This window comes from Aquarana catesbeiana, linkage group LG01 (genome assembly GCF_042186555.1).
Source record: "Aquarana catesbeiana isolate 2022-GZ linkage group LG01, ASM4218655v1, whole genome shotgun sequence".
Lineage (NCBI taxonomy): Eukaryota > Metazoa > Chordata > Amphibia > Anura > Ranidae > Aquarana > Aquarana catesbeiana.
In genome coordinates, this window is record NC_133324.1 from 964,784,113 (window position 1) to 964,796,893 (window position 12,781).

General features: G+C 43.8%; 1 protein-coding gene across 5 annotated transcripts in view; it reads right to left on the reverse strand.

Moving 5' to 3' along the window:
* LOC141122094 (NACHT, LRR and PYD domains-containing protein 12-like) overlaps positions 1–12,781 on the reverse strand; it is a 110,173-nt gene that overhangs the window by 25,547 nt on the left and 71,845 nt on the right. For all 5 annotated transcript variants that reach the window (XM_073611931.1, XM_073611952.1, XM_073611937.1 and 2 more), the window contains 3 exons: positions 9,434–9,595; positions 7,630–7,791; positions 971–1,132 (listed from right to left, as the gene is read on the reverse strand). In XM_073611931.1, the coding sequence (XP_073468032.1) occupies positions 971–1,132; positions 7,630–7,791; positions 9,434–9,595 (486 nt within the window). The remainder of the gene's footprint in view (positions 1–970; positions 1,133–7,629; positions 7,792–9,433; positions 9,596–12,781) is intronic.

Genomic DNA, 12,781 nt, shown 5'->3' on the forward strand with positions numbered 1-12,781 from the left:
AATAAGTTTATTTTGGTCTCATCAGACCACAAGACATGGTTCCAGTAATCCATGTCCTTAGTCTGGTTGTCTTCAGCAAACTGTTTGCGGGCTTTCTTGGGCATCATCTTTAGAAGAGGCTTCCTTCTGGGACGACAGCCATGCAGACCAAATTGATGCAGTGTGCGGCGTATGGTCTGTGCACTGACAGGCTGACCCCCCCACCCCTTGAACCTCTGCAGCAATGCTGGCAGCACTCATACGTCTATTTCCCAAAGACAACCTCTGCATATGATGCTGAGCACGTGCCCTCAACTTCTTTGGTTGATTATGGCGAGGCCTGTTCTTGAGTGGAACCTGTCCTGTTCAACCGCTCTATGGTCTTAGCCACCGTGCTGCATTTCAGTTTCAGGGTCTAGGCAATCTTTTTATTGCCTAGGCCATCTTTGTGACTGATAATTGTGATAGCTAATCAGAGACTCCCACAGGAGTCAGGTGACCCGGAACTGGGAGTTCTGGATCCCAATTGTTAGCATGGGACACCCCAGTCTCTGTGCTGGGAGTGTGTTGTGCGGCTAGGGTGATGGGTGAGCCAACCGTATAGAATTAAACCTCTGAGTGATGGGACGTGGAAGATCTCCCCCCACCCTTTTCTCCTCTGTTTTTTTCCAAAACTTGACCTTGATTTCGACATGCTTCTTCTCAGTCCCTCATGTATGTTTCTTTCCCTCTACTGGAAACTAAAAAATGACTCAGATTGCATGGTATGTGAATTTTTATTGGTACTGTAGACATTTGTTAGATGACATTTGACTTGTGCGCTTCAATGTTATCGTATTGTGTAAGAAATTATTCTGCTCTGATGGTGCTAAAAAAATATATATATATAAAAATAAAAATAAAAAATAAAACAGATTTCATACAATATCATGTTTTTGAATGGTTGTAAAGAGATCTCAGATATGGTTTCTATCATTCCTGTTCTACTCACCGTAAGTCCTCTATCTGGCTTGTTGGCAAGGCCACCATCAACTCCCTGAAGTCAGGAGCCTCCAGTTTGTTATGAGACAGGTCAAGTTTCTTCAGAGTCTGGTTATTCCTTATCCCAGATGCCAGGTCAGTGCAGGAACGGTGCAAGTTATTGTGTGTCAAACTATGAAGGAAAGAATATTGATAGAAATTATTTCATAAAAAATTAACACAACCTTCCCATATCCGCAGTAAGCCAATTCCCTTTTCTCTTATGGGGCGTACACACGGTCGGACTTTTCAGCTACAAAAGTCCAACAGACTTTCGACAGACTTTCGATGGACTTTTGGCAGACTTTTGGCGGACTTTTGGCGGACTTTCTAATGAACGGACTTGCCTACACATGATCACACCAAAGTCCGACGGATTCGTACGTGATGACGTACACCGGACTAAAATAAGGAAGTTGATAGCCGGTAGCCAATAGCTGCCCTAGTGTGGGTTTTTGTCCGTTGGACGAGCATGCAGACGAGCGGATTTCTGGGTCCGGCGGATTTACGACGTAAAGATTTGAAGCATGTTCCAAATCTAAAGTCCGTCAGATTTGCGACTGGAAAAGTCCGCTGAAAGTCCGGGGAAGCCCACACACGATCGGATTGTCCGCAGGATTTGGTCCATCGGCGTCCGTCGGACTTTTGTAGCCGAAAAGTCCGACCGTGTGTACGCCCCATTAGGGTGTTCAATTCTAGCTTTTCTACTGCAGCCCAATCACTCTTCACTTGATGTGGATGGGAGGCCTGGAAGAGTTGATTGGTGACCACTACAAATAGCTACCAGTCAAATCACAGGCATGATAAACCCTTTCACTGGTGTGGCTGTGTTAGGCCCCTTTCACACGGGCATTCCGCTTGTCCGTTTTCCCTCCATCTGTTGACAGATGAAAAATGGACACCCATGTATTTCTACGGGCAAGCAGATTGGATGAACGAGATGGACATGACTAACTATGTAACTATGTTAGTGGATAATCATCCGCTGACATCGGCCTTCGTTAACAACTGTTTTTTTTTTTTAGGAAGAAAGACCTATTTTTCTTCCATTTAAGAAAAAAAACGGAAGCCAACCTAAATGGATGTCAACAGACAAAAGGTCAAATTTAGCCTCCGTTTTTGCATTGGTTGGTAGGAGCCGGCACCCGCCAGCGTCCTAACAATGGACGACTCAGCTGAATGTAAAAACAATGACCAGCCATTTTGTTCCCTATGTGATGAAAAAAAAAAAATTTAAAGTGGAGTTCCACCCGCTTTTACAACTCTTCAGCATCCCTCACTAAACTGCGCACTGTAAACAAATTGGATATTTTTAAATTTTTTTTCTCAGCACTTACTGTATATCTGCTGTATTCATTTTTCACTTCCTCCTCCCTGGCCACGTCCCATCGCATCATTTCCTGTTTGCAATGCCTTCTGGGAAGGGGCGGCAACTTCCTCTGACACTGCCGTTGCTACAGAAACCTGACCTGAAACCTATTACATTGCTTGTGCTGCACTGAGCATGTGCGAGATCTGCAAGGATGAGATCCAGGAAGAGATACAGTCTGGCTTCAGATGCCCACACTTAAGATGGCCACGGCCTGCTGTAAGTTTATAAAATAACAAACTACTGCTAAAACTAACAAAACAGACCTTAGTTTACAGACTAACTTTACTAGAATACATTAAGCTTGTGTATTATAGGGGTATTTTTATTTAAAAAGTATAAGTTCGGCCGGAACATCACTTTAAGTAGCATTTTTTTTTTAAATTGTAAATAATTAACGTCAGACCCAAGCACATAAAATCCCCCTCATAATTTTATTTTGAGCCCCCCCCCCACATATATGCACGTATGAACGTAAACGCACATTGGGGGGGGGCCTATGCATGGAAATAACAATTGTGATGCACATGTTACATATCCCCGCGCACACCAGAGTAAGAGAAATATTTCTAGCATCGGACCTCCTCTGTGACACTAAACTGATGACCTATAGGGGGCTTTAACTACCTGCCCACTGGGCACTTATACCCCCTTCCTAACCAGGCCAATTTTCAGCTTTCAGCACTCTCACATTTTGAATGACAATTACTCAGTCATGCAACACTCTACCCATATGAAATTGTTGTCCTTTTTTTTCCCCACACAAAAAGAGCTTTCTTTTGGTGGTTTTTAATCACCACTCGGTTTTCTTTATTTTTTTTTCGGTATAAATGAAAAAAAGACAGAACATTTTGTTAACCGCTTCAGCCCCGGAAGATTTGGCTGCCCAATGACCAGGCCATTTTTTTTTTGCGATTCGGCACTGCGTCGTTTTAACTGACAATTGCGCGGTCGTGCGACGGTGTACCCAAACAAAATTGAGGTCCTTTTTTCCCCACAAATAGAACTTTTTTTGGTGGTATTTGATCATCTCTGCGATTTTTATTTTTTGCGCTATAAACAAAAAAAGAGCGTCAATTTTGAAAAAAAGCGCATTATTTTTATTTATTTATTTATTTATTTATTTATTTATTTATTCTCTTTATTGATTTTTATAGAGAATATTTATATAATAATAATAATAATATTTTGTACTTTTTGCTATAATAAATATCAAAAAACTATTTTTTTCCTCAGTTTAGGCCAATACGTATTCTTCTACATATTTTTGGTAAAAAAAAATTGCAATAAGCGTATATTGATTGGTTTTTGCAAAAGTTAGAGCGTTTACAAAATAGGGGGTAGTTTTATGGCATTTTTATTATTATTATTTTATTTTTTTACTAGTAATGGTGGGGATCTGCGATTTTTATCGGGACTGCGACATTATGGCGGACACATCGGACACTTTTGAAACATTTTTGGGACCATTGTCATTTCTACAGCGTTCGGGGCTATAAAAATGCACTGATTACTGTATAAATGACACTGGCAGGGAAGTGGTTAAGACTAGGGGGCGATCAAGGGGTTAAATGTGTTCCCTAATGTGTGTTCCCACTGTGGGGGGATGGGATTGACTAGGTTAAGAGATTTATCGGTGTTCATACATCGTATGAACACACACTCAGTCTCCTCGCCCCTGAGAAAACCGGGATTTGTGTGTTTACACACCCACATTCCCGTTCTCGCTCTGTAATGAGCAATCGCGGGGTGCCCGGCGGTCATCGCGACCGCCAGGCACTCGCATCAAGTCCGGTAACACGCTTCGGGCACGTGCGCGCACCGCCGAAGGCGCCTTGAAGAGCCGACGTACAGCTCCGACGGCTCGCACAGGGGGGTCCAGAAGCAGTTTAAAAAAAATGCATTTTTCTTAGTTTTGGTTGTAAAATTTAGCAAATTAGTAATTTTTCTTTAGACATTTTGACCAACGGTTATAGCGCTACATATCTTTGGTAAAAATAACCCAAATCAGTGTATATTATTTGGTCTTTGCAAAAGTTATAGAGTCTACAACATGGGCAGGCAACCTAGGCCCTCCAGCTGCGGTGAAACTACAAATCCCATCATGCCTCTGCCTCTAGGAGTCATGCCTGTGATTATTGGGGTCTTGCATTGTCTCATGGGACTTGTAGTTTCAAAACAGCTGGAGGGCCGAGGTTGCCTACCCCTGGTCTACAAGCTATGGTGGCAATCATTAAAAATTGATCACACCTGATGTACTGATGGCCTCATGTCATTTCTTTTGACACTAAGGCAGGGATATGCAATTAGTGGACCTCCAGCTGTTGCAGAACTACAAGTCCCATGAGGCATAGCAAGACTCTAACAGCCACAAGCATGACACCCAGAGGCAGAGGCATGATGGGACTTGTAGTTTTGCAACAGCTGGAGGTCCGCTAATTGCATATCCCTGCACTAAGGGCTAGTTTACACTTGCTTCAAAACAAGGCTTCGGACACTCTTTTTTAAAGCTCTCTGAACGCCAGTCAAAGCTCCTGTCACTAAATGGTTAGCTTACAGTCCTGTTTACAGCTTGCTTGTGTTTGGTGCTTCGATGGGGCTTTGGTGGAGCTTCGATGGGGCTTCGATGGGGCTTTGGTGGAGCTTCGGTGGGGCTTCGATGGGGCTTTGGTGGAGCTTTGATGGGGCTTTGGTGGAGCTTTGATGGGGCTTCGATGGGGCTTCGGTGGAGCTTCGATGGGGCTTCGATGGGGCTTCGATGGGGCTTTGGTGGAGCTTTGATGGGGCTTCGGTGGAGCTTCGGTGGAGCTTCGATGAGGCTTTGATGGGGCTTCGATGGGGCTTTGGTGGAGCTTCGATGGGGCTTCGGTGGAGCTTCGGTGGAGCTTCGATGAGGCTTTGATGGGGCTTCGATGGGGCTTTGGTGGAGCTTTGATGGGGCTTCGGTGGAGCTTCGATGAGGCTTTGATGGGGCTTCGATGGGGCTTTGGTGGAGCTTCGATGGGGCTTCGGTGGAGCTTCGGTGGAGCTTCGATGAGGCTTCGATGGGGCTTCGATGGGGCTTTGGTGGAGCTTTGATGGGGCTTCGGTGGAGCTTCGATGAGGCTTTGATGGGGCTTCGATGGGGCTTTGGTGGAGCTTCGATGGGGCTTCGATGGGGCTTCGGTGGAGCTTCGATGAGGCCTCGGTGGGGCTGCAAGCGAGCTTTGGCATAGACTTCTATGGAGGCTTTGAAGACGCTTTGAAGCACCAATAAAGCTAAAAGGGGTATAGTTTTTGAAGCAAAGCCAATGTAAAGCAAAGCAAAAGCAAGGTGTAAACATGACTGTAAGCTAACCATTGTATTTAGTGACAGGAGCTTTGACTGGCGTTCAGAGAACTTTAACTAAGCCTGTCCGAAGCCTTGTTTTGAAGCAAGTGTAAACTAGCCCTTAATGTGTGTTGAAGCCAACGCAATGAGCCCTGAGGGCTAGCTTACACTTGCTTCAAAACATGGCTTCGGACAGGCTTTGTTAACCACCTGCCTACCGGGCACCCCCTTCCTGCCCTGGCGCCATTTTTCAGCTTTCAGCGCTGTCACACTTTGAATGACAATTGAGCGGTCATACAATGCTGTTCCCAAATGAAATTTTTATAATTTTTTTCACACAAATAGAACTTTCTTTTGTTGGTATTTAATCACTGCTGGGTTTTTTATTTTTTACAAAAAAAAAAAAAAAGACCAAAAATTTTGAAAAATATTTTTTTTTTTACTTGTTTCTGTCAGTAAATTTTGTAAATAAGTAATTTTTCTCCTTCACTGATGTGCGCTGATGAGGCAGCACTGATAGGCTGAACTGGTGGGCACTGATGAGGTGGCACTGATGAGGAGGCACTAATATGCCACTTTTTTGGGCACTGATGAGCACTGATAGGGGGCACTGATGGGCACTGATGAGGAGGCACTAATTTGCCACTTTTTTGGGCACTGATACATGGCACTGATGAGCACTGATAGGCGGCACTGATGAGCACTGATGGGCATTGATGGAGAGCAATGATGGGCAGCACTGATAAGCAGCACTGATAGCCAGCACTGACTGGAATCACTAATGGGCACTGATTGAGGGCACTGATTGGCACTGGTTAGCACTAATAGGCAGCATGGATAGGCAGCACTGATGAGTACTGATGGGCACTGATGGGTGGCACTGATGGGCATTGATGGACAGCAATGATGGGCAGCACTAATAGCCAGCACTGACTGGAATCACTAATGGGCACTGATTGGGGGCACTGATGGGCACTAATAGGTGGCACTGATTGGCGGCATGGATAGGCAGCACTGATGAGCACTGATGGGCATTGATGGACAGCAATGATGGGCAGCACTGATAGGTGGAACTGATAGCCAGCACTGACTGGAAACACTAATGGGCACTGATTGGTGGTACTTGGGGGCACTGGTGGGCACTGATTGCTGTCACTGGTGGGCACTGATTGCTGGGAACAGTGGGCCCTGATTGATGGCACTCATTGGTGACACTTGTGATGCTATAATGTAATCAATGCCCTGATTACATTTTTTGTTGTCCCCTGCAAGGAGATGCCGCTGATCGGCTCTCCTCACCACACACTCTGTCAGTGTGAGGTGGGCAGCGCCAATTACCGTGATTGGACACAGCTGATCACATGGTTAAAGAGCCGCGGACGCGGCTCTTTATAGAGATCAGGGTCGCGCCGTGTCCTAGCAAGGAAAGTACAAATACCCCCGTAAAGTAGACATTCCAAGGTATTTAGTAAGAGGCATGGTGACTTTTTTGAAGTTGTACTTTTTTCCCACAATTCTTTGCAAAATTAAGATTTTTATTTATTTTTTTGTTCACAAAATTGTCATATTACATATTATTATTATTTCTCACACACCGCATATGCATAACATTCTGCTACTCCTCCTGAGTATGGCGATACCACGTGAGCCCAACATGCAGGGAGCACCATCAGGCATTCTAGGGACAGACACTTTTGAAGGCCCTGGAGCACCAGGACAATGGAAACACCCACAAAATGACCCCATTTTGGAAAGCTAACACCTCAACATATAATCATTGAGGCATAATGAGTCTTTTGAACATGTCATTTTTTTTCCACAAGTTTTTTTTTTTCTTGTTCTAAAGTGACACTGATTTCATACAATATCATATTATTTTTTTTTTTTAAATCTATGTTGTGGTTGTAAAGATGTCTCAGAATATGGTTTCTATCATTCCTGTTCTACTCACCGTAAGTCCTCTATCCGGCTTGTTGGCAGAGCCGCCATCAACTCCCTGAAGTCAGGAGCCTCCAGTTTGTTATGAGACAAGTCGAGTATTTTCAGAGTCTGGTTATTTCGTATTGCACATGCCAGGTCAGTGCAGGAATGGTGAAAGTTATTGTGTGTCAAACTATAAAAGAAGAAAGAATGGTAATTGTTTAAAAAAAAAAAATGATACACAGCCTTCTCATCCCCGCAGTAACTTAACTTCCTCGCAGCAAGCTCACTGTGCTCTTAAGCTGTTAAAGTTCTACTTGAAGATCAAATAAACCAGTGATCTCAAAACTGTGACCTGAGGGCCAGATTTGGCACTTTGCTTGCCAGTGGCATACCAGCGGGGGGGAACACCTTTGGGATTAATTAGAGCAGAGACTGTGAGTCAGGCCTTCTTTCCAACATCAGTGCCTGACCTCACAAATGTGCCTCTGGAAGAATGGTCAAACATTCCCATAGACACACTCCTAAACCTTGTGGACAGACTTCCCAGAATAGTTGAAGCTGTTATAGCTGCAAAGGGTGGGGCAACTCATTATTGAACCCTACGGCCTAAGACTGGGATGCCACTAAAGTTCAATTGCATGTAAAAACAGGTGTCCCAATACTTTTAATAATATAGTGTACAGTATATGTCCTGAAGACCTGCAGAAATCCACAATTCCCTGAATTTTGGAAAAAAATTCTGGACATTAGAAAAGACTGGAGTTTGGGACAGTCTATCTGTAAAGATAGAGTAGTCATTAAAAAGCACAGAAGCAGGGACCAAGTCTGGTCTGCAAATATATGGGGTTCAGATGGACATGGCAGTAAAATTTTAACTAAGAACATTAGGTTGGTTGCTGCTAACTATTGCTGATAATGCAGTGGAAGGTCATCTCCCTAGAGATAATGCTCCAACCTAGGATAGTGAATTTGCTGTTTATGTTTACTTTGTAGGAGACACTTTGTTGGCACGATGACACTTCAACCTTATTTGCACTAAATGGTATTTATAAGCGTTACTACTGTTACCTAGCCAGTGGTAGGGCTCTACAATGTACTTGTATGCTGTAAGAGTTCTGTCGTCTTATGTGTTTTTTCTTTTTTTTGGCCTGTTGACAGATTACTGAATGTAATGTACAAAGTTTATTGCACTCCAACCAACTGAACACTTACTATGTGGTATGCCACATATTTACTGTTATGCTGTCACCTTACCCTCTCCACATCATTTATGTATTGTGGGATACTTCGCTCTTGGGAACAAGAGCATTTGTGTCATGTTGGAGGACAGGGCCTAATTTCGGGGGGAGAATGTAGCACCCTCCTACTGTAGGATACTGGGCAAATTTAGCTTTTGGCTCTTTTTGTAGTCAAGGAAGCAGTCATTGTTTGTTCTGGAAGAATCTTTCAGAGCATAGGGAGGGAGATTCAAATGACCAACCTGAATGTTTATCAAGGCCTGACCAATCCTTATACAGAAGTGTCCAGCAGGTGGCTGGGGAGATGATAAATAATCTAAAGCCCTGAAGAGATTGCTGAGGCAGCCTGTGGACTGTGTAGTTATTCTCTGAAGTCCGGCTGTGCGACTTTATCATAACGGATCTGGTCTGGAGAAGGATTGTCTCCCTCACTGGGAAGTGTTCGAAGGAAGCTGGAAGGTGCACAGCAGTCCTGGGGACTTGTGAGTACTGACCCTGTATTGTGATCCCTGGTGACTGTGTGCTCTTGGAATTCTGTGTTCTGGTTGTAAATATATCTCAGAATATTGTTTCTATCACTACTGGTATACTCACCGTAAGTCTGTTATCTGGCTTGTTGGCAGAGCCACCATCAACTCATTGAAGTCAGGACCTTCCAGTTTGTTATAAGACAGATCAAGTCTCTTTACAGTCTGGTTATTCCTTATTCCAGATGCCAGGTCAGTGCAGGAATAATGCAGGTTATTGTGTGTCAAGCTTTAGAAAGAAGAAAAAATGTTAATAGAATTTTTTTTTTTTTTTTAATGATTGCAACCTTTCCATCCCCATTCCTGTTCACTGTGCTCTTATGCCCCGTACACACGGTCGGATTTTCCGACGGAAAATGTGTGATAGGACCTTGTTGTCGGAAATTCCGATCATGTGTGGGCTCCTTCACACATTTTCCATTGGATTTTCCGACACACAAAGTTTGAGAGCAGGCTATAAAATTTTCCGGCAACAAAATCCGTTGTCGGAATTTCCGATCGTGTGTACACAAATCCGGCGCACAAAGTGCCACGCATGCTCAGAATAAATAAAGAGGTGAAAGGTATTGGCTACTGCCCCGTTTATAGTCCCGACATACGCGTTTTACGTCACCACGTTCAGAATGATCAGATTTTCCGACAACTTTGTGTGACCGTGTATATGCAAGACAAGTTTGAGCCAACATCCGTCGGAAAAAATCCATGGATTTTGTTGTCGGAATGTCCGAACAATGTCCGACCGCGTGTACGGGGCATTAGGGTGCTAAAGTTCGAGTTGGAGATCACTGGAAGGGAGTTGTAGACTTATGTGGACAGAGTGCCTGGAAGAGTTGATTGTTGACCACTACAGATAGTTATTAGGGATAAGCCGAACACCCCCCAGTTCGGTGTTCGCGGCAGAACATGCGAACGGACCAAAAGTTTGCGTGAACATCGTTAAAGTCTATGGGGCTCGAACGTGAAAAATCTAAAGTGTGAATTTTAAAGGCTAATATGCAAGTTATTGTCATAAAAAGTGTTTGGGGACCTGGGTCCTACCCCAGGTGACATGGATCAATGCAAAAAAAAGTTTTAAAAACTGCCGTTTTTTCGGGAGCACTGATTTTAATGATGCTTAAAGTGAAAAAATAAAAGTGAAATATTCCTTTAAAAATCGTACCTGGGGTGTGTATATATTATGCCTGTAAAGTGGCACATTTTTCCTGTGTTTAGAACATTCCCTGCACAAAATGACATTTCTAAAGGAAAAAAAGTCATTTAAAACTGCTTGCGACTGTAATGTAACGTTGCCCCCCCCCCCCCCCAGCCCATTACCAGGCCCTTTGGGTCTGGTATGGATATTAAAGTGAACCCCGCACCCAAATTAAAAAAAAAACGGTGTGAGGCCTCCCTATATACTCTGAACAGTGTGTCTATGGGAAAGTTTGTCTATTGGAAAGTTTGACCATTCTTTCAGAAGCACATTTGTGAGGTCAGGCACTGATGTTGGACAAGAAGGCCTGGCTCACAGTCTCCGCTCTAATTCATCCCAAAGGTGTTCTATCAGGTTGAGGTCAGCACTCTGTGCAGGCCAATCAAGTTCCTCCACCCAAAACTCGCTAATTCATGCCTTTTATGGACCTTGCTTTGTGCAGTGGTCCAAATCATTTGGTGGATGGGGGATTATGGTGGGGAGTTGCTTTTCAGGGGTTGGGCTTGGCCAATTAGTTCCAGTGAAGGGAACTCTTAAGGCGTCAGCATACCAAGACATTTTGGACAATTTCATGCTCCCAACTTTGTGGGAACAGTTTGGGGATGTCCCCTTCCTGCTCCAACATACCTGCGCACCAGTGAACAAAGCAAGGTCCATAAAGACATGGATGAGTGAGTTTGGGGTGGAGGAACTTGACTGGCATGACCTCAAACCGATAGAACACCTTTGGGATTAATTAGAGTAGAGACTGCGAGCCAGGTCTTCTTTCCAACATCAGTGCCTGACCTCACAAATGTGCCTCTGGAAGAATGGTCAAACATTCCCATAGACACACTCCTAAACCTTGTGGACAGCCTTCCCAGAGGAGTTGAAGCTGTTATAGCTGCAAAGGGTGGGCCAACTCAATATTGAACCCTACGGACTGAGACTGGGATGCCATTAAAGTTCAATAGCATGTAAAAGCAGGTGTACCAATACTTTTGATAATATAGTGTACAGTATATGTCCTGAAGCCCTGCAGAAATCCACAATTCCCTGAATTTTGGAAAACAATTCTGGACATTAGAAAAGACTGGAGTTTGGGACAGTCTATCTGTAAAGATAGAGTAGTCATTAAAAAGCACAGAAGCAGGGATCAAGTCTGGTCTGCAAATATATGGGGTTCAGATGGAAAAATGGTATAGATCTCAGATCCTTGCTTTTACAGATGAGCTGGACATTGTTCTTCATCTCCTGTTGCAACTTTAAGGATAAAGTTATAGTTTGCTAGCCGGCAGGAAGTCACATTGAGAACTGAACTGATGCTCACAGCAGGGGGCATCTTACACCTGGACTCTCATTGTTGGTACTACTAAATCTTGCAGAGCCTATAAGACTTTGAGCCTGCAGAGCCAATGGCCAAAATGTAGATTTTTATATGTACATATGATGGAAAATCAAATGGTATTGCAAAATGTTCTTTTTCCTTGTTCAGGGTATTTTTGCTGCCATGTAGAAAAATACGCTGCTGTGTTTAGGATTCGGGTCAGATAGGATGCAGTGACGGCCAGCAGCAGGGGTTACAAACAAGATAGGGTAGGTTTGTTCTTAAGTTGAATCTGTTTGTAATTTGGAACAGGTACATTTTGTAAGTGTAGCTCCAGCCAAAAAATCTATTTTTAAGCTTTTTGGATAACATAGGGAAGGGTTATCACCCCTGTAACATTTGTTTTGCTGTCTGTACCCCTGTTCAGAAGATTTCACCTCATTTTCTGTCCCAATGACAATTGGATTTTGAAAATGTTGGGTTATTAGGGAGACAAGGATTGGTGAGATAAATCATCAGTGGGGAGACACTTTTTTCCCATATTAACTCTTACAGGAGAGAATTTCCCTTCCTAGGGGTAGATTTCCTCTCACTTCCTGTTGTCTCCTTCAGTTTGTAAGTAGGAGTCGTTTGTAAGTCGGGTGTTTGAAAATAGGGGACCGCCTGTATATACTATACGGCCTGCCCTATACACTCTGCGGAAAATTGGGGTGTTTGTGGTACCAGAACACTGTAAGCCCTAACAGTTACTCTTGGTGGGCACTGGAACGGGTCCTGCTGTGAAATATTATATCAAGAATTGTAATTACATGCCCCTGTTAAACAGGGGCAGAAAAATTGGGCCTTAGGCGGTGGTGGTTGTGGTGGCACAACACTATAAGTCCTCACAGTTACTCTTGTTGAGCACAGGAACAGGC